General features: G+C 43.7%; 1 protein-coding gene and 1 pseudogene across 3 annotated transcripts; both read right to left on the reverse strand.

Annotated features, from left to right (window-relative positions):
• Positions 1-649: 649 nt before the first annotated feature.
• Positions 650-20,448, reverse strand: CFAP107 (cilia and flagella associated protein 107; the record flags this gene model as incomplete). 2 transcript variants are annotated; one of them, XM_080921032.1, is made up of 4 exons in its annotated part: positions 650-831; positions 1,703-1,880; positions 3,283-3,396; positions 20,338-20,448. In XM_080921032.1, 4 exons carry the CDS (start codon positions 20,446-20,448, stop codon positions 650-652), a joined length of 585 nt encoding a protein of 194 aa, XP_080777158.1. The 2 variants fall into 2 exon arrangements, with proteins under 2 accessions (XP_080777158.1, XP_080777159.1); XM_080921033.1 differs by lacking the exon at positions 3,283-3,396.
• On the reverse strand, positions 11,885-12,188 carry LOC308424913 (ubiquitin-conjugating enzyme E2 H-like; annotated as a pseudogene). The gene has a single exon. The product of its transcript is annotated as a ubiquitin-conjugating enzyme E2 H-like (transcript).
• Positions 20,449-22,858: the final 2,410 nt, after the last annotated feature.

Consider the following 22,858-nt stretch of genomic DNA (forward strand, 5'->3'; position numbering starts at 1 on the left):
TTTAGGAATGCACACACATGCACACACATAAACAAACACATTTTAAAAGGGCTTGTGATGGCATTGATACTGATGGTCAACTTGACATCTCTAGACTCACATAAGAGATAAGCTTTGGGCATGCCGGTGGGTGATGCTCAAGATTGTAGGTGGCATCACTTCATGGACTAGGATTCTGAGGCAAAAAGAAGTGAATATTGAACCCACTATCACTTGGGATGCAAGGGACCAGCTAACTCCGGCTTCTGTCCCCATGCCTTCCCCAGCTTAATGAGCTGTACCCTGGAACCATGAGCCAGAACAAATCCTTCTTCCCCTAAAGCATTTGTCAGACCACAGTGACCAGTGCAATGGACTCATGACCTTTCTGCTTTTCTCCTATAGTGTCTCCTTGTCCTCTGTACACACTTGTCTTGACAGTCATGTAAGGAAGCTTTAATTATGGCGTGTAAACAAAATCAATCTATGAGTTTAGAGAGAAGGTTCCATAAAAACAAATCATTATTCCAAGAGGTTCCCACATCCCACCCAAAACAGTGGCCCACAATTAATTTTTGGGTACATCTGTAGATGTTTGCTATCTATCAAGTCCAGGGAGGCTGTGGGTCCTCTGCCGGCTCTGGCCAGACTACAAGAGGAGCTGTAGTTCTCAGAAGCGTGGGATGGGCTGCAGTCGAGGAGGAGGGACTGGGATGGCATGCTCCCTCCTGGACATAGCACACACCGGCAGCCTGGGGTAGGATGTAGTATAAATGCTCTCTTTCAGGGCAGTCTTTGAAACAAGCCACTTTTGCTGCAGTTTCTCTAACAGTCCATAGTTTGTGGGAGGTCCTGCAAGAGAAACCAGGGTTAGGTGACACAGGGCTTCCAGGAGTCTTGTACATAGCATAGTGGTTGTAAGAACACTTGGGAGGGCCAGTGGTGGTACACATTTTTATTCCCAAAATTGGGGGTGGGGGGCAGAGGCAGGCATCTGTGTGAGTCTGAGGCCAAGCTGTTCTACAGAGAACACACACAGTCACATCGTCCATCAGAGCAAGAAAGCCATCTCATTCTGGAATGGCCCAGTAGTTGCCCGGCGTGGCAGTTTTGTGCTAATGGAAACATCTTTAGGAGCTGCTGGGGGTGAGGTACAAAAGCCAACAAGTGGGAAGCACAGTTGTCCACACTCCTGTCATTTTTTTTCCAGGCAATTACAAAAGGAATAAGGTTAGCAAGGTGAGCAGAGGCCAGAGAAGTCATAAAAGGACTCCTCAAAAGCTCTACCCCTACCTGATTCATGTTTTTATACAGGATACACCCCTATCTTGTTTATTCAATCTTGTCTTACTTAGTAATAAAATAAATCTTGGAATATCAGCAGCCTGAAGGGAAAAAATGAATGCTTGACACCACCAAGTTCCCTAGGTACTCCAAGAAAGATTCAATTACTGTGCATAGAGTCTGGGCAGAGGAGTGGGAGTGTATTGTTTCTGACCACCTTTGCTCCTGGTAAATAGGCCCCATGACGTAGAGGTGAGGCTGCCATTACAGGATTATCCCTGATGTCAAGGAAAGGAAGCAGGTGTAGTCTCAAGCAACAAGCAGTTCATTTTTCTTTGTAGGTGTTTGTCTGTGATAAGAGCACACCTCAGCCCTGTACTTCTGTGGTTCCCTTATTGACCAAACACAGGGGGAAAAACATCTCCAATTATCAAAGTACCAAGAAGGGGAAAATCGGACTTCTCTGGCAGCCACAGCAATTTCTGTCCATTCCAGGTACGCAGGGCTGGCAAGCCTGGGTTATAATTGTGCCGATTGTAGTGGTCATCATAGGTGCTGATCAGATAGCGGTGCAAGGGCTCCTGGTGATGGGTGATCAGGTGCTTGTATGGGAGACCCTAGAAAGACACACATAGCCCCTACATTATCCATTAGAGCAAGGTGTCCCTTCCAGCCCAGGATGAGGTCAGTGAACACTGGTCAAGAATCTCCAGTGGAGAGGAAGTTTCCACTGGTCACCAGAGACTCCCAAGAGCCACAGAACTGTCGATCTCACTGGGACCATCCTCTTTCAATACCCAAGCTAGCAGCTCTCACTTCTCTGGCCAAGTCCATTTATTCCCTAGGGTGAGCCACAACAGTAAATTAAAATTAAAGGCAGGATGCTCTACTGAATGGAAGCTGTCAAGACCACTCAGAGTGTAGCTTTGAGATCTGATATCAGACCCTTTTGTTCAGTGTTGCCTTGACGCCCTAGTTGCCTATATCCAAGGCGAGGGGGCATTTGGGCCTCAGATTTCCTTCATTTGCTGTTGGGAGAACCAGAGAAATATCTGTAGATCACCTTCCCCCAGGAAGGATTTATGGTGCCCTCAGCTTCAAAGCAAGGAGCCCTTTCTTTGGTGAGGAGTTATCCACCAGAAGGGAGAAAGCTGTGCTTTTCTGCCTCTGGGATGCCTGCCTGAAACCGGAGTATTCCTAAGGAAATCCTTCTAGCCTGGAAGGGAATCCTAGGGAGCTGGACTGATTGAGGGGAGGTCTGTTTGTCATGGGCTGTAGACATTCTGAATCCCAGACTTCAAAATGTGGCTTCATAAACAGAGCGCAATGTCACATATGGCCACACGAGGTAGCAGAGAGCAGGCCAGGGATAGCCTATGAACCATGAGGGAGGGATGGGGCGTGGTGAATCCTTAGGAACAGAGAGAACATTGAGGAAGGAAGTTCTGGTTGTTTGGTTGTGTGTGGATGTAGTAGTGGGATCTCAGAGAACTTTTTTGAGAAACAGTTTCTCTTTGTAATAGCTCTGAAAGCTCTTAACCACTGAGCTATCTCTCCAGCCCCATAATTTTTTAAAGTTAAACAAAAAGAAGAGATACATGTATGGTCCAATCTATAGAAAAGCCACTCCCTTTCACCTTCACCATCAAGCCACATGATTTGAAAGAATTTGTTCCCTGCCTTTGGATTCTGAATAGCTGATCTCCAGGGTCCCTTCCTGAACTACAATACGCTGAATCTCACAAACCACACTTCACGCCTTCCTACCACCAGCCTAAGTTTGAACAGGTGTCAGGCAGATGGGAAGGGAAGTCAACAGGCTTGCAAAGCAAAACAGGATTCTCACTTGGGATTCTCGGAGTGTTTTGGCACCGAGCACAACTATGTCCTAAGGATGAATGGTGACAAGCTTGTCCCCCACCAAAACCTGGCAGGAGATGACCCTCCTTGATGTACCCAGGAGTGCTAGTATCCCAGAGCCTCTGGAACACTCCCACCTGCCAATAAAGGTCACTTTACCTCCACTCTCCTACTCGAATACCACCGGGAAATGTAGTCTGGTTTGTGGTCTGGGATGGGAACATATTCCTTCCTGTAAATGCACTGGGGCTTGTGGTCAGTGGCTTTGGTAAACTGGAAAAAGAACATATATTCATGAGAACATCTGAGATGCTGCCTCTCATACCCCTGCTTTGTCCCCCATCCGAAGATAGGGATAGGTAGACAGAGAGTGAATAAAAACGTCCGGGACACCAAACAACACAGGAAGGGTTGAGCTAAGGGTCTCAGAGTTTGTCTCAGACTCACTTGGACACTTTCTTTTGTCCTCTTTCTTTCTTTCTTTTCAATTTTTATTTTTATTTTATGTGCCTGAATGTTATACCTTCATGTATGTGTATAGGGGGGTTTCCTGTCCCCTGGAGCTTGGAGTCACAGACAAGTTGTAAGTTACCATGTCAGAGCTGAGAATTGAGCCCAGGGCCTCTAGAACAATAACCAGTGCTCTTAACCACTGAGCCATCTCTCCAGCCCAGATCTGTGCTTTCTTCCATTGTTCCTGGCATTCCTTCATGCTAGTAGTTCCCACCCTCCCTAATGCTACAACACGTTCATTCAATTATTATTACAGCTGCATTAGTATATGGAATATGTGCTGGCCTACAACTTTAAGATTATTTTTATTGTTACTTCATAACTGTAGTGTTGCTACTTTTATGAATTATAATGTAAATATCTGACATGCAGGTTACCTGGTATGTGACCCCTGTGAAAGGGCCATTCAAACATAATCGACCATTGCCCTATTCTGTAAGTCTCTTCCTTTCCTTTCTCCTTTCCATTCCTCATTTTCCAACCCCTTCCTTTCTTCCTTTCTCTTTTTCTTTTTTCCTTTTTTTTTCCTGGCTTGGTTTGATTTTTCAAGATAGAGTTTCTCTGTGTAGCCCTGTTTGACCTGAACATCACTCTGTAGACCAGGCTGGCCTTGAACTCACAGAGATCCTCCTGCCTCTGCCTCTTGAGTGCTGGGATTAAAGGCTTGCACCACCAAGGCCTGGCTCAAGTTTAGTCATTTGTTTTTAACTATACAGCGCAGTGGCATTAAGTAGTCCCCATTCTTATCCAGTCACCCTCAATATTCCTATCCAAAAGGTCCCCAATCCCAAACACCAGCCCCCCATTTTTGCTACCTTGGACATGCCTACTTTCGGTTTTTATGAATGTGCATATTCTGGACACCCAGAAAGGCAAGCAGTAGCGTTTGTCCTATCACACCTGACTCATTTCACTTTGTCTTCAACGTTCACCCATGCGGAAGAATGTACAGAGTTTCCTTTCTCATAAAGGCTGTCATAACTTGTTGATCCGTCTCTCCATGGGTGAGTACCTCCATTGTGTGCCTCTCTCTTGGCTAAATGTGAATAATGTTGCTCTGCATGTGGGTACAGGAACCGCCTTCTGAATCTCAGTTTTCCTTTTTTAAACAAGACTTATTTATTTTATTTATATGAGCACACTGTCGCTGAATTCAGACACGCCAGAAGAGGGCATCAGATCTCATTACAGATGGCTGTGAGCCACTGTGTGGTTCCAGGGATTTGAACTCAGGACCTGTGGCAGAGCAGTCAGTGCTCTTAACCACTGAGCCATCTCTTCAGCCCTCAGTTCCCATTCTTTTCAAGTTATGAACAGAAGAAGAGCTGGCAGCTCATATGACTATGTGTGTTCAATTCTTTTTACTCCTATCTCCTCTCATTTTAAAAACATTAAAAAATTATATACATATACACATACACATACACACACGCATATGCATACATACATACATACATACATATATATCCAGGAGAGGCCATCAGATTCCCCTAGAACTGGAGTTACAGGTGGCTGTGAGCTTACATGTATGTTCTGGGAACTGAACCTGGCTTCTCTAGAAGAGCAACTAGTAGTCTTGACTACTGAGCCATGTTTCCTAGTCCTCAAATTTTATTTTTTTTAGATTTATTTATTTTTTAAAAATATTAATTTTTAAAGATTTGTTTATTTTATGTGTGTATGCACACTATAGCTATCTTCAGACACACTAGAAGAAGGCATCAGATCCCATTTAGATGGTTGTGAGTTACCATGTGATTGCTGAGAATTGAACTCAGGACCTTTGGAAGAACAGTCAGTGCTCTTAACCACTGAGCCATCTATCCAGCCTTTTAATTTTATTTTTAACATCAAAATATATTGTAAGAAATTCTCAAAGAATAAAAAAACCTTTAATAGTTTTATTCATTTTTATTTCACATATATTAGTGTTTTGCCTGCATATACCACATATGTGCCCAGTGTTTTTAGAGGTCAGAAGAAGACACTGGATCCCCTGAAAATAGAGTTTCAGGTAATTGTGAGCCTCTATGTGTGTGTTAGGAACTGAATCCAGGTCCTCAGAACAACTATGCATCTAACTGTTGAGTCACTTCTCCAGCTCCATTTTTAAAATGATTTTTATTTTTTATCAATTATAACAATTGTGTGTGTCATAGTGTGTGCATGTACCAGTGCCTGAAGAGACCATTAGTGTCAGATCTCTATAGAGCTGGAAATATAGAGGTGGGGGGCAGCTGCCTGATGTGGGTGCTAGAAATCAAACTGGGTTCTCTGGGAAAGCAATGCATGTTTTTAATTGTTAGGATATTTATCTCTCTAGCCCCTTAAAACAATTTTGACATGTACTTATTTGATGGAGTAAGGGGGCATGTGGTGTATATATGTGTCTGGTGCATTTTGGGGGTGAGATGACAATTTGGGAATCAGTTCTCGTTTCTGCCAGGTGGGATCTGAGAATCAAACTCAGACCGTAACACTTTGCAGCAATCACCTTTATCCACTGAGCCATCCTGGTGCCACCTTTTCCTGTCCTTTAAAACATTTTTAAAATTTTGTTTAGTTGAAACAAAACACGCACCCATTCATTTTCCTCTCTTCAACCCCTACCATGCACCCCACATTGTGCACTCTAGAAATTCTGGTCTCTTTTAAAGAAATTGTTGTTATATAAGACACCTACTTACTCACACACACCCTTCTTCCCATCTCCCTACCCCCATGCATGCACACACCTACCTAGGTGTATAAATACATCCTGCCCAGTACACTTAGTGCTACTTGCATGTATATAACTTCAGGGGTGACTGCTGACCTTAGATGTATATAACTTCAGGGGTGATTGCTGACCTTAGATGTATATAACTTCAGGGGTGACTGCTGACCTTAGATGTATGTAACTTCAGGGGTGACTGCTGACATTAGATGTATGTAACTTCAGGGGTGACTGCTGACATTAGATGTATATAACTTCAGGGGTGACTGCTAACGTTAGATAACCAATTAGGAGCCCACCCATGAGCAGGACTTTGTCTAGCTCCTGACTCTATTTGTTGCCTGAAGTTCGTTTGTTGTCTGTGGGTGAGACCCTGTATTATGCTCTGTCTTTCCTTCCCTGCTGCCGCCTTCCTTCCTTCTTTTCTCCCCTTCTCCCTCCCCTCCTCCTTTTCTCCCTTCCTTCCTCCCTCTTTCCCTCCCTCCCTCCCTTCCTTCCTCTTTACCTCCCTCCCTTCCTTCCTCCCTCTTTCCCTCCCTCCCTTCCTTCCTCCTTCTCTCCCTCTCTCCCTTTCTCCCTTCCTCCCTCTCTCCTTCCCTCCCTTCCTTCCTTCCTCCTTCTCTCCCTCCCTCCCTTCCTTCCTTCCTCTCTCCTTCCCTCCCTTCCTTCCTCCTTCTCTCTCTCCCTCCCTTTCTTCTTCCCTTCCCTCCTTCCCTCCCTCCCCTCCTTCCTTTCTCCCCTCCTTCCTTCTTCGCTCCCTCCCTCCTTCCTTCCTTCCCTTCCTTTCCTTTCTTTTTTATTCTGAGATAAAGTCTCGGTATACAGCTCAGGCAGGCCCCAAACTTGGAATGTTCTTGCCTAGGCCTCCCACATACCAGATTAAGCGTGAGGAAGGTAGATGGGGCTCTAACATTGAGCTACATCCCTAGCTCTTGTTGCTGCTCCTCCTCCACCTCCTCCTCCTCCTTTTTCCCTTCTCCTTCTCTCCTCCTCTCCTCTCTTTCTTTCCTCTCCTTCCCCTTTCCATTCTTCATCTTCTCTTCTTTTTCTTTTGACATAGCAACTCAGGTGGGTCTCTTGTTTCAGGCTTCTCTGTGCTGGGATTACAGATTTCTGCCACCACAACCTACTGCACCATATTCTTAAGAGGTTACTGGTTGGACTTGATTTTTTCCCCTCACATCTTCAACCTTTATATCAGAGTAATACTGGCTTTATCTTTTCATCTTATTTCCTCCTCTTAAAATTTTAAAAAAGAAAACGCCTGTGTTTCCTGGATTCCTGTCTGTTCGCCATGTGGATGCAGTACACACAGAGACCAGAAGAGGGCGGCATTGGATTCCCTGGAACTGGAGTTACAGATTCATTTGCGCTATCACGTGGGTGGGTCCTCTAGAAGAGCTGCTTTGACTGCTGAGCCTTCTTTTCAGCCTCCAGTGTTTATTTTTTATTTTCGTCCTATTTTTTTTTCTCCATGCTTGATGACGTTTCCCAGTAAGTTCTCGGTCTCGGAGTTTTCTTTAAGGTTTTGATGGTTTTGATTACAAATCCAGTTTCCTGATCATTATATATCCATCTCTGGCTTTTCTATTCATTTAGAAATACGTTTGATAGATTGCGTGTTTCTAGGAATTTGTTCTTTACATATTGATTTTCCAGTTTTTCAAGGGGCTGGAGAGATTGCTCAATGGTTAAGGCCATTTGCTGCTCTGGCAGAAGAAAGGAGCCTCCAGTACCCATGCCACAGAGACACTCTTGTGATTTCAGTTCCCAGGGCTCTTATCGCCTCTTCTGACCTTCAGTGCATTACATGCATGTGGCATATAATTGCATAAACATAAACAAAAATCAAATCTCAGAAAAATAATTTTTAGTATAGTGACTCCCCATTTTCATTTTACTATTTAAAGTTGTTTTCTTGGTCTATCAATAGACGATGAATTTTGCCCATTTTTTTTCCTTTTAAAAATATCTATTAGTGCTTGTGAGTGTGTACAGCATGTGTGGATTATATGGTGTAGTATAGTGTAGTGCATAGACATGTGTGAAATGTATGATGTCTGTGTGAAGTATATGATGTGTCCAATATAGGGTGCATGTACGTAGTATGTATGGTGTGTGCAGAGTACATGGTGTGTGTAGTCAGTGTGGCATGTGTGAAGCATATGGTGTGTGAAGTTCTTATGGTTTGTGTAGTGTGTATGGTTTGTCTAAGCTGTATATAAGTGTTTGGTGTGTGTTGTGTATGGTGTCTAAGCTGTATGTAAGTGTTTGGTGTGAGTGTGTGTGTTGTGTATGGTGTCTAAGCTGTATGTAAGTGTTTGGTGTGAGTGTGTGTGTTGTGTATGGTGTCTAAGCTGTATGTAAGTGTTTGGTGTGTGTTGTGTATGGTGTATGTAGTTTGTGTATGTGAGGTGTAAAGCACATGTTGTTCTATGTTTGCATGTTGTGTATGTGGTGGTCACAGGAAAACATCTGGTGTCATTCTTGGCCTTCCCTTTGTTCAAAGAGTGTCTCTTATTGTTGGCCACTGCACTGTCCACCCTGGGCTGGCCCTCGAGCCTCAGAGGACGCTAGTCCTTTTTTCTCCCCTGTGGCCATAGGTGCTGAGATCGCACATTTGCCACCACAGCCAGCGTTTTACACAGATTTCTGGGATCTGAACTCAGGTCACCAGCTTTACACGATGTGCTTGTCGGATGTTGTCAACTGGGCACTGAGTTAGAATCATCTGGAACAAAAGGGAACTTCAACTGAGAAAATGTCCCCATGAGACTGGCCTGTAGACTAGTCTGTGGGAGCCTTTTGTTGATTAATGATTGATTGTGAGTGGCCATGCCACTGTGGGCAATGCCAACTTTGGTAGTCCCGGGCTATATAGAAAAGGAGGCTGAGCAATCCACGGGAAGCAAGCCAATGAGCAGCATCCCTTCCTCCTGCTTCACTTCCTGCCTCGGCTTGTCTGTGACTGGGACATGTTAGCCAAATAAACCCTTTCCTCCCTAAGCTGGGTTTGGTCAGACATTTATCACAACCACAAAAAGTAAGCTGTGACACAGGACAAGCAAGCACTTTCCTCTGCTGAGCCATTTCTCCAGCCCTTTGTCGATGTTTGCAATTAGCCAATTCCTGTTTTCATGGTTTTGTGCCCCTCTCCTTATAGATATATAGCCCAGGTTGGTCTCAGATTCACTATATAGTCCAGGTTAGCCCTCTGCTTCAGCTTCCTGAAAGCTGAGATTATAGCAAATGTACTACATCCTGCCCCCCTCCCGTGTGTGTGTGTGTGTGTGTGTGTGTGTGTGTGTGTGTGTGTGTGTGCAGGTGCCCACAGAGTCCAGAGGTGTTGACACCTTGGAGCTAGAGTTACCAGTGGTTGTGAGCTGCTGGGGGTGGGTGCTGAACTTGGGTCCTCTGCAAGATAAAATCTGCTCTTATCTGATAACCATCTTTTCAGCCTTGCTACTTATTTCTTTTTTCTTTCTTCCCCCCACCCCCACCCCAGAGCTGAGGACAGAACCCAGGGCCTTGTGCTTCCTAGGCAAGCGCTCTACCACTGAGCTAAATCCCCAACCCTTTCTTCTTCATCTGTTTTTAATCTGAACTTTTTTTTTTTTTTTTTTAAATTGAGGGGCAGGTAATCAGAATGCTATTTTCATACAGTCATTGAAAAAAGTACACTTTTCTTGTTTGAACTCACAATCACCACCTAGCAGTTCAAGTTCAAGCCTGCCCTAGGTAGCACCCACACGAAGGCTACATCATGAGCAAAGAGCTAATTCGCAGGGAAGCAAGCTGCAAGTGCCAGCAGAAATCCCCTAACCACAACAGAGGAGACAGTGCCAGGTTACACAGCACACAGTTAAAGCCGCCTGTGGACAAGCCAGGGTGCCAGGGGACAGCCCAGGGAACCAACCCCAGAAGTACAGACCTGCTTTCCCCCCCAAAGAAACCTTTTGCCCCATGCATGTAATTAACCATTGAAATAAGTAAATGCTTTGTCTTTTTATTTAGGAAAATCATCATACAAAAAAGTTGTACTTTACGTAGATTTTCAAAGGAAAGACTGATTGTGCTTTTTGAGCAAGTGACAATTCACAAGAAGTGGTTCTTCCCCATCTCGAGCCACTTTGGTACAAAAACTTCCATTTGTTTCAACTATAACCCATATCAAATTTAGGGTGTTTGGGGTCTCAAATAACCGTACTACCCACTCCCATAAGCAGTTTGGCAACTTCCAGGAGGAAAAACTAAGGCTGGAGTTCAAGGGGCTCCAGCAACAAGGCCAGTCTTCCTCCATCTGATGGTCCACCGAGAGCCTTGTCCAGCGAGGAGACTGTCTCTTGGTAGGTGAACATTAAATCTGTAACCTAAGTACAATTAACACAAATTTAAAAAAAATTAAAAATAAAAAAAAGAAAGGACAACAAAGAAACCAAACCAAACGGGCTGCCAGTTCCCCAGCCCTGTCAGTTCAGGACAAATGGACTCCAACGGGCCCAGCGCTAGGATCAGATGTCGCTCTGCGTCTTCCGGTCACCTTTCTCCTCCAGTCCCATTCTCTCAGAACACTCTACTGGATGACAAACTGTCTGACCCCAAAAGGAAATGGACTCAGAAAATGCTTCCTAAGTGTTCTCCAAGGCAAAACCAATGTAGCTGCAGGTCTAATAGCATGGAGGGCAGGACTCTACCTAGAAAAATGCTCTTAAATCGGAGTCAAAAAACCCCCAAAGCCCCAAGTCCCACTCCTCATCAACTCTCTGTCTCACACTGCTCCTCACAAAGGCCACTTAGGGATAGGGGGCGGCTGGCCGGGACAGAGAGGCTTCACGGACTCTCAAAGCTCGCGTCCCAGCCCTTTCCTTTCCACTGTGGGAAAGCACGCTCCATCTCCAAGAGCCGATAGGTGTGGTTTGTTTCCTTGGAACCATCCATAAAGAGAAGCAAACTTTCTGTTTTTCTCATGTTTATCTATCGGAGCGGACATCTCACAGTTCAGCAGCACACAGGCTGAGTAGGCCAAATGGGCTCATGAGTGCTTCCATTCGGACTACATATTGCTACCGAAATGGATTGTGGGAATGTGCTATACACCTCAGGTTGAGAAATAACCAAGAAATCAAGATCTAAAGGGTGATGTATATGTATATGATGTATATGTGTATGTGTATATGTATATGATATATACGTATATGATGTATATGTATATATATCATGCTGTTATTTATAAAAACTTGTTTAGTAATAAAAATGTCTTTGTTTAAATATGAATGTTAGAGTCTGCTTCTCAAGGTTAGGACTAATAATCTTTCTGAAAAGCAGATGTCTTTTCTTTTTTTTTAAATTTATTTATGCATATTATGTTATGAGTACACTGTTTCCAGCTTCAGACACACCAGAAGAGGGCATCCGATCCCATTTCAGAGGGTTGTGAGCCACCATGTGGTTGCTGGGAATTGAACTCGGGACCTTTGGAAGAGCAGCCAGTGCTCTTAACCCCTGAGTCATCTCTCCAGCCCACCTTTTCTTCTACACCTTCGTGTCCTGGGCCTCATCTTCTGAGAAGTCAGACACAGAGCTCTCCTATGAGCTGTCACATGTCCTGTTCCTCCAGAGCCTCCTCCGTTGCGAACTTCTGGATGTATTCTTTAATTCTTCTGCTCCGTGCATCACCAATGAATGAGAGAATCTTCGGGGTTACGATAGGCCAGCAACTGGGGCAGGAAGGACCCAGATATATTGGTAAGATCATAGAGTCCCAAGTTTGATTAATTACATCTAAACACACAGTTCCTGACGCTTCATCGGTGTTGGGATGGAAAATTTTATTCATGAATCCTATAGATGGAGATTTGAAAGGCTATTTATCAGGAAAAGCCACTAACTTTCCACACCCCGCCTTCATATGATGTTCCTTGTGGTCCATAAAACTTGGCAACAAATTCATTGAGTCCTCCTAGGATTGTAACCCAGGTTTGCTTTCAATGAATTTGACTACGTCCCTGTCCATCTTGCCAGGACACATGGTGTCGCCGCTGCCCCTCCCCCGACGCTGCTTTGGCTGTCTGTCACAGGCACGGGCTCGCAGGGCCTGCAGCCTCGCTGGCTCCTAGGCGGAGGTGGCAACATCCGCTGTCCTGTGGGGTCCGCTCAGCCCCCGTCCCCGCTGCTTTACCCCGCACGGGGAACCCCCGGGCACTGCCCCGCCTACTGGGGGCGGGGACAGAGACGGGCGCTCTGTTTGCCCTGCTCCGTGCCAAGCCTGCCTCCTCCAGCCTGGGCTCTCTCTCCTTCACCTTCCTGCCAGCTTCCTGATTTTTTTAATTTAAATCCTACATGGTGATGGAAAGGATTTTTGTCTGATTTCAGGGTTTTTGCCTGTTTGTTTTCCGTTTTTTAGTTGCAAGTAACTTATGACATGGTCCTAGTAATTTGTCACGTGCGCTTGAGAAACTTGTATCCTCCTTCCGTCAGATGGAGAGATACTTGCGTACATTATGTTTAAACAGTTTGTGGTGGCGCTCAAGCCCTTTGCTTCCATATTGACCTTATGTTTGATTGTTAAATGTGTAGCACTGAGATTTTTTATTTTTCTCTTTTTTTTCGAGATAGGGTTTCTATGTTTAGCCCTGGCTGTCCTAGAACTTACTCTGTAGACAATACTGGCCTTGAACTCAGAGATCTGCATCCTGAGTGCGGACATTAGAGGCACCAACACCACCGAGCTTGAGATAGTTTTATAAGAGATATTGTTTTTGCTTTTATTTTACGTGTAAGAGTGTTTTGCCTTCAAGTGTCTCTGTGTACTGTGTTTGTGGAGGTCCGGATTGGACATCAAGTTACAGATGGTTGTGAGCCACAATGTAGGTGCTGGGAACGGAACCCAGGGTTCTCTGGAATAGCAGCTAGGGCTCTTAATTGCAGAGTCATCTGTCCAGCCCATGTTTTAAACACGTGAAGACTTATTTCAAGGCCAAAAACAGATTCAGACTAAATAAAGTGGTACTGTAATTTCTTATGATATGTAGAAATACAAAGTTTTGGAAATCGAAGCGATCAAGCCCTGAACCACAGGACGTGAAACTTCTCACAACAACAGCATTCAACAAAGTGTAAGGTGACTGTATTAGAGAGCTGTCACACTTCTCCATGAGAATGCAGTCAGCAGCAAGAGTCTCAGATCAAACGGACACAATCTGCTTTTATGTTTTCTGTGTTTGCTTTCACTCATCTTAAGGCCATGAAAATCTGTGCTCCATTCAAGAAGGAAATCTCTACAACTTAAAATAACAGGGCAGCCAAGATGGTTCAGCGGGCGGAGGTGCTTGACGAACCCTGATGACCAGAGTTCACGAAGAAAGGAGCTGCCTTCCAGGCTGGAGAGATGTCTCAGGTTAAGAGCACTGACTGCTCTTCCAGAGGTCCTGAGTTCAAATCCCAGCAACAACATGGTGATGCCCTCTTCGGGTGTGTCTGAAGACAGCTACAGTGCACTCTTAAATAAAATAAACCAATCTTCTTCTTTTTTTTTTTTAAACTGACTTCCAAAAATTGTTCTCCCCACCTCCATAGTGTGTCATCAAAGGCACATTCCCAAATACATGCAAATGAATAACACTTGTTTGTTTGAGACAGGGTTTCTCTGTGTAAGCCTTGACTGCCCTAGAACTCCCTCTGTAAACCAGGTTGGCCTTGGGTTCTGAGATCCACCTGCATTTGCCTCGACAGTGCTGGGATTAAAGGTATAAAGCCTCATGCCCAGCTAAAAACTTTAAATTATATTTTCAGGGCTCTGGGAATATAGGTCAATGTCAGAGTGCTTCCCTAGAATTCACAAGAGCCCGTCTTCCATCTCCAGCATCAAAGCAAACCTATCTTTAAAATTTACCTTCCCCACACAAGATCTGCCTTCACGCCTGCACCCTCATCGTCTATCTGATGGGCACGCAGCATTCTGAAAGTGAGTTTCCCAGTAAACCACAATGGCAGTGTTCTACCAATATAGACAAAAACTTGAGAAGCCCAAACCTACGGTTTATATGAAGAAACACGCACAGTATAAGGACTGTCAAAAACTGTAAACTTCTAGCAACAATTAGTTAAATGTGCAGATGGGACGACACAAAACCTCAATTTGTTGCAGCAACTGAGCAGCAAGATTTTAGAATTTCTGTTTCCTGATTGAATTGGTTATTACATAGGTTTCCTCAGATGAGAGCGGAACTGTGTGCATTATCAAAACTTGCCACATTTTATTTATTTAAATGCATGGGAGCAGAGGTGGCTGGGGTGGAACATGCCAAGCATGCATGTGGAGCTCAGAGGACAATCTGTGGGAGTCAGTTCTCCCCTTTACACCCATGTGGCTTCCAGGGATCAAACTTGGGTCATAAGGCTTGGGGACAGGCACCTTAATGCATGGAGCCATCTAGCATGTCCTGTTTTTTGTTTTACTGCTATCATCAATGACATCAGTATAAGTTCTGTGTTCATTCGCATAGATCTATAATTTCTATATGTTTCTCCCCTAAATTGTGTAGGAAATAACAGTTAGTTACAAATTTAAATTATGTAATATTGGTTTTTATCTTTGTGTATTTTTGGTTAAGTGAGCTATCATCCCTTCATCTTGACTTGATTATGTCAGAAGGTGTGACTCTGGCTCTCCAGATCGCCAGGTGATGAACTCCCTCAGTGTTTGTTTACTTGGAAATACCATTGTCACTTCCTCATTTTCAAAGGTCAGTTGTGTGAGCTACAGAATCCTCAGTTGACAGTTCTTATGATTTACTTTGAATATATTTTCCTACTGCTTCTAGGTTTTTTGATGAAAAACCTCCATTGATATACACTCTGGTAAGTTATCATTACGGTACCTGCCATGTTATTGTTCATGGTCTTTCTATCTTCCTTCCTTCCTTCCTTCCTTCCTTCCTTCCTTCCTTCCTTCCTTTTTCCCTTCTTCCCTCCTTCCCTCCCTCCCTCCTTTCCTCCTTCCCTTCCTTTCTTTCTTTCTTTCTTCCCCCTCATTCCTCCTCCTCCTCATTCTGCAGATTTATTTAGTTCATGTATATGAATGTTTTGCCAGCATGTATGTGTGGGTACCATATGCATAGTCTGGTTGCCTTGGAGGTTAAACATCAAAAAAAAGGACATAAGACCCTTTGGCACTGGAGTTACAGGTGCTTGTGAGTCACCACATGAGTGCAGAGAACTGGACCTGGGTCTTCTGCAAAAGCACACAAGTGTTCTTAACTGCTGAGCCATCTCTCCCACCCGTGCTTCTCATGTTTTCAGAAGTCCCTGTGTCTTTGGTTTCTAATAGTTTGATGCTATAGTTAACATCAATGTGTCTCTCTCTACATGTCCTTGGGATTCCTCAAACTTCTTTTATTTGATTTATTTATTATATATAAGTACACTGTAGCTGTCTTCAGACACACCACAAAAGGGCATCTGATCTCATTACGATGGTTGTGAGCCACCATGCGGTTGCTGGGATTTGAACTCGGGACCTCTGGAAGAGCAATCAGTGCTCTTAACCACTGAGCCATCTCTCCAGCCCTTCCTCGAACTTCTTAAAGTTCACAAAGCCATGCCTTTCCTCAAGCTGTGATATAAATATATATATTTTCGAGACAGGATCTCACTATGTAGACCAGGCCAGCCATAACCTCACAGAAGATGCACAGTCTCACACTGGTTTGTCTGCCTCTACCTCTGAGTGCCAGATATTTTTAAAGATATTTTATTTTGAAATAATCTTATACTTATCTAGAAATTATTCAAAAATAGTACAGAAGTCCTCTATAAAATGTTTACTTGGCTTCACCAAATAGAAGAGTTTCCTGTAGAGATGGTGCAATTACCAGTACCAGTATAGCTGGATTAATGCATAAGTATAAACCAAAACTCAGAATATACTTGGATTCCTTTGGATTTGAATAAGAAATTATTATTTACTGATCACTTACAATTTTTGTTTAATTCTACTGGGAATGAAATTATTTTTTCCAATTTTATTGGATATTCTCTGTATTTATATTTCAAAGTCCTTCCTACTCCCACTCCCACCCTCCTCCCCCTCAAGTTGCTTTCATGAAGATGCTCCCTCTCCCAGTCACTCTCTCCACCTCAGTGCCTTGGCTGATGATGGTGTTGTTCTTCCCACGAGGGTGTAAGCCTCTCAGCTCTTTCAGTTGTTTCTCTAACTCTTTTATTGGGGTCCCCATTTTCAGTCTGATGTTTAGCTGCAAACATCCCCATCTGTATCTGCATGACTCTGGGAGAGCCTCTGAGGAGACACCCATGTCTGGTTCCTGCCAGTAAACAGTTCTTGCATCAGCAATAGTGCTTGGGTTTGGTGGCTGCATATGGGGTGGTTCTCCAGGTGAGGCAGTCTCTGTAGATCTTTTTTTTTTCAATCCCTGCTCCTCTATTTTGACCTTGTGTTTCCTCTCCTGTTTTGTGTGTCCCTCTAAGAAGGACTGAGACATCCACATTCTGGTCTTTTTTTTTTTTTTTTTTTTTTGAGCTTCATAAGTTCTGTGGATGGTTTCTTGGGTATTCTGAACTTTTTTTTGGGGGGGGTACTGAGTGCTGGAATTAAAGGTGCCACATGCTCATTGATATTCTTTCTTTATCTAGAGAGACTTTGCTATCGTGTTTATTCCTTTGCCATGCTTTCCTTTTCCTTTGAATGTCTAATGATTTTTTCATTGCTGAAAAAAAAAAAAAAATAAAAGCACAAATTCTTTCACTCATTGTTGACCAGATATATACAAGGGAGAGAACTTTTTTCTTTTAAGATAGCTGGTCTTTGGAGTCAGCTGTTAATGAAGGCTGATGCCACTCTCAAGCTTTTTCTTAGAACACATCTTGCCTGGGCTTTTTTATAGTTTATCATATTCACATACACACTTCCTATTAAATGTCTAAATTTGCCTTCAAGACTTCACCTCCCTCTTTCATTTTCTTGGTATGGTCTTAATATATAGTCTATGTTGGCCTTGAATTTACAACCCTCTTGCCCAGCTTTTTCGAGTGTTGAGATTATAGACATGGGTCACCAAACCCAGCGTTTGTCTTCATGTGTTATATTAAATTCCTCTACTTCCTCCCCCCCCCCCACCTTTTCCTTATTCTACCCCTGTCCCTACATTCACTTAACAAAGTCTCACTATGCAGCTATGTGGTGTTGGGTGGCCTGAGGCCCCTTACATAGATCAGACTTCAACTCCACAAGAGATTCCTCTACTGCTTCCCAAGTGCTAGGAGTAAGGGTATGCACCACCTTTGGGCTTCTCTACTCACTGTCTCCTGTTTGAGAGAGTCCTTATTTTCTTCCAGCTTTCTCCTATAGGAACTGTGACTGGTTATTTACAGACTGAAGTCCCTTGCAGCTTTTTTTCTACAGGAACCGTAACTCGATCTGGTCATTTCCTTTTGCACGCCTTGGTGCTCCTCTTCCTCATATCCGTCAATCACAGTTGAAGCTAATGATGACTCGAGCCATGTCTGGTGATGACTAATGTTCTTCATGGAAACAATCTTTTTAAAAAATTGATCGATTTTTAGTTATATGAACACACTGTAGCTGTCTTCAGACACACCAGAAGAGGGTTTCAGATCCCATTACAGATGGTCGTGAGCCACTATGTGGTTGCTGGATATTGAACTCAGGACCTCTGGAAGAGCAGCCAGTGCTTTGAACCGCTGAGCCATCTCTCCAGCCTGGAAACAATCTTTTCAAGTCCAAAGTGATGGAACACAGTTAAAAGAATGGTGAGAAATGCCCAGGGGAACTGTGGGAAACATTTGCATTCAACTTTTAAGACATATTTATTCTTGTTGAATGTCAGAACATAGCTATAAAACCCAATCTGGTAAAGGAATATTCTGCATGTGGTCCACAGGGTACCCTCAGTCTGGATGTGGACTTCTGCCTTATTTTCATGCTATCCCAGATGTCATCTGTAGTATGTGCTAGGCAATTGTGTTTGAATTGGTCTGTCCTGAGAGTTTTGGGAAAGGGCTACTCGGTTAGTGTTTAGTATATACTTACTGACATTTATGTACATGATTTTCTGATCATGTTTTTTCCTGGACTCAAACAGCCTTTCTTGGATCATTGCCTTTCTGCTAGCTTCATGCGTAAAATAAAGTACACTAAAACTGAAGTAAAGTTTGCAGCATTTAGACTTTAGTCCACCCCATTCTTTAAGGTCCTCAAATCCTAGGTCTTCTAGAGATTTGGATAACTGTCTGAAGGATGACACACAGCTACTATCAGCTTTCCCTGTTCTCCTGAGGTCTAAGCTGGTGGTTCTGTTTTACCTTATTTTGTTTTCCATGTCCCAGGATTATATATAAGGATGTCTGGGAATTGCTGAAAAGAAATATATATATATATATATATATACATACATACCTACTATACATACATATAAACATTCATACATATACACATACATAATACATGCATACATACATACATACAGACAGACAGACACACATATAATCTTGGACTGGCTTAGGTCTTGATTTGTTATCAAGAATGACCTTGAAATATAGATCCTTAAGTACAGGCAATACAACACCTCACCTAGTTTTTACACCTCTGGAAATTGAAGTCTGGGCAGGTCTCATGCAGGTTTGATAAGCACTGTGCCAATTGAACTACTCAGGCTCAGTCCTGGCAAAACTCTAAGTGACTTCTTGCTGGCCAAAAGGGTAAAGGTTCAGTTTCAAGTATCCCACTGAGTGGAAGCCAACACCAAGAACTGTCCTGTTTGGAGAGTTAGAAGTGGACATGGGCAGGAGGGCTTGTGGAACCAGTGCAGTGAGGATCAACATAGCCAGTAACATCACTGCAGGGGATGCTATGCCTGCTTCAGTAGGTGCTGTGATCAGAGAAGGGCTAGGCTGAGAAGAGCAGAAATTCTTTAAATCAAAGTAAAAATAATGACCCAGGGTTAAAAGTGCTTACTGCTCCTGCAGAGGACAAACTTTGGTTCCCATCACCCACAGTGGGCCGTTCATAACTGCCTGTAGCTCCAGTTCCAATGGATCGGACTCCCTCTCATGGCTTCTGCAGGCATCTGCATGCAAGTGCACAGGTGCATGTGATCACAGACACATAAACATACCACACACATGCAAATTATTGTTTTTTAAAGATTTACGTATGTGTGTGTGTGTGTGTGTGTGTGTGTGTGTGTGTGTGTGTGTGTATCTTGGTGTTTGTTTACATGCATGTAAGTACCATGTTTATACAGCATGGGGAAGACAGAAGAAGACATTGGATCCCCGGGAGTTGTGTGTCAGTTGCAGTGGGGACTGGGAACCAAACTCTAAACCCAGTTGCCTGCCACAACAATACATGCTAATCTTAGCCACTGAGCCTTGTGACCAGCCCAGTGGATAAAGATAAACTTTAGAGAACTATAAAGCTGGTGGTACATGCCATTAACTCAAGAATGTGGGAGGCAGAGGCAGGAACTCTGTGAGCTCAAGGTCAGCCTAGTCTACGAAGGAGTTCAAAGACATCAAGGGGGTATGTAGAGAGACTGCCCCAGAAAACCAAATAAACAAACAGACAATAAAATTTAAAAGTACAAAGGAATTGGGGATCAGCTGGTACCTTGAAATTCCCCAGTGACAACACTGTTAGAATTACAATTGTATCAATGCCCCTGCTATGGTGTCTTCAGGCATAAAAAGGGACCTTAATTATTGCTTGAATGCATCTTTTCTATGTAGAACATAAAGACCCTACCTTATGCCAGGGCCTTAAGCCAAACCACGCACTATCTCTTTCATTTCAGAATAGCAATGACTTTACTCCTCTCTCTGAGCTAGTTTAAAGACCCTACCTTATGCCAGGGCCTTAAGCCAAACCACGCACTGTCTCTTTCATTTCAGAATAGCAATGACTTTACTCCTCTCTCTGAGCTAGTTCCCCGCCAGGTCTTCCTCCTTACCTTCTGTCTTTCTTCTACCCAGTTTCCAACGAGCACTTTGGTTGAATACTTCTTTTCAATCTTCCAGCCTGGAGTAGAAAATGCCTCAGGAACCACTGAGGTGGAAAACATGACCAGGATCTATCCCACGTCTCTTTGCTTTGGCAGATTCAAGGGCGAGAGAGATGTTAGGAGGTTCTTAGATTATTCATCTCCTCATCTATCCTTCATGAGTGGGTAGCAAGTGACACTCTTGTCACGCTTCAGAAATTCAAAGCAAAGCCAGAGAGGGCTCACTTTCCTCTGGGGAGAGTGATGTGATCTTGGATTCTCTTCTGTTGACTGTCTCCATGGTGACAGACTCTAGGCACAAATATTCTTTACTAGAAGCAGCTGATTCTGGGGGAGCAAAGCTCGCCCCACAAACCCAAGCCAAAGTGAAAAGGCACCACAATGGAAACCATAGTGAAAGGCCAGGTCTCTGTTGTCACGCCAAGAGGGCCACCCCCATTGCTGCAACCTCTTTTAATTATTATTATATTTATTTATACTCCAGATGTTGCCCCCCTTCGTGGTTCCCCCTCCCTGAGTTCTTCTCTTCTCCTGCCTCCCCTTTGCTTCTGAGATAATGCTCCCCTACCCAACCATCCACACTACCTCACCCCCACTAGCATCCCCCTTCCCTGGGCATCAAGATTTTTTTTTTTTTATAGGATAATGTAATCCTCTCCCACCGAGGCCAGACAAGGCCGTCCTCTGCTACAAATGTGCTGGGGTGGGGGGCGGCATGGACCAGCCCATGTGTGCTCTTTGGTTGATATCCCAGGGGTTCAGGTTAGTTGATATTGTTTTTCCTATGGGTTTGCAATCCCCTTCAGCTCCTTCAGTCATCCCCCTAACTCTTCCACAGTGGTTCCAGATCTCAGTCCAATGGTTGGCTGCTAAGTACTTGCATCTGTCTCAGTCAGCTGCTGCTAGAGCCTCTCAGAGGACAGCCATGGTAGGTTCCTGTCTGCAACAACAACATGGCATCAATAATAGTGTTAGGGTTTGGTGCCTGTCCATGGGATAGATCCCAAGTTCTGCAGGTAACTGAATGGCCTTTCCTTTAGTCTACCAGATTTTTGTCCCTGCATTTTCCTTTGACAGAAAGAATCCTGGGTCAAAAATTTGGAAGATGGGTGGATGGCCCCATGCCTCAATTGTAGCCATATCTATCTACTGGAGGCGGTGGTCTCTTCAAGTTCTGTCTCTCCACTATTGGGCATTTTAGCTAAGGATATTCCTGATTGGGTCCTGGGAACCTCTTGCATCCCAAGTCTCCGGAACTTTCTAGAGTTTTCCCAAGCCCCCACCCAACACTGCTCATATTTCCATTCATTTTCCTGACCCCCTGGGCTTCTCTCTTTTCTCCCTCCATATTTGATCATACTACCCCCTCCCCTCTCCCGCCCATTTCCATTCCTCTCTCTGCCGCCTATGATTATTTTGTTTCCCCTTCTAAGAGGGATTAAAGTATCTACACTTGGGTGTTCTTTCCTGTTAAGCTTCATATTGTCTGTCAGTTGTATCATGAGTATTCTGAACTTTTTGGCTAATATTCACTTATCAGTGACTCTATGCCATGCATGTCCTTTTGGGTCTAGATTACCTCACTCAGTATAATATTTTCTAGTACCATTCACTGGCCTAAAAAAATTCATGATGTCCTCATTTTTAATAGCTGAATAGTATTTCATTTTATAAATGAAACCACATTTTCTGTATCCATTCTTTAGTTGAGGGTCATCTGGGTTGTTTCCAACTTCTGCATATTACAAATAAGGCTGCTATAAACATAGTGGAGCATGTGTCCTTGTTATATGGTAGAGCATCTTTTAGGTATATGTCCAGGAGTGGTATAGCTGCATCTTTAGGTAGGATTTCCAATTTTTTGAGGAACCACAAGATTTATTTCCAGAGTGGTTGTTGTGCCAGTTTGCAATCCCGCCAGCAATGGAGGAGGGTTCCTCTTTCTCCACAACTGGAGTGAGTTGGACACTTTCCTGAAGGTGAGTCAAATGGTAATACTACTTGGTGTTGATATGTAAACCTATGCTAAGATACTAATAGGCATTCACCCACAGCACCCCTTGAAGGTTAGTCCTGTAATGGTATCTGCTTTGTAGTTGAGGACACTGAAGCACATAGAAAGGTTCAGCTGCCTAAAACCACAGGGTTACCTAGTGGGACACCTGAGGATTTCATCTATTCCAACTCAAGCTTACATCATTGTCTTCCATCCTCTGCCTTCCTGTGTCTCTGCTTAAGAGGTTTCCATGAAGAATCCTGTATCATGCTTGCAGCTAACCACAATATGGTTCATTCATTCATTCAGTTTTCATCCATTCATTCATTCATTCATTCCATATTCTCTACCTTAGGAGTCATGATGATTTGAATAAAAATGTCTCTCATAGGCCCATAGGGAATGTCACTGTTAGGAGGTGTGGCCTTGTTGGAGGAAGTGGGTTACTTTGAGGTCTCAGATGCTCAAGCCAGG

The sequence above is a fragment of the Micromys minutus genome (genome assembly GCF_963924665.1).
Source record: "Micromys minutus genome assembly, chromosome: 9".
NCBI classification, from domain to species: domain Eukaryota; kingdom Metazoa; phylum Chordata; class Mammalia; order Rodentia; family Muridae; genus Micromys; species Micromys minutus.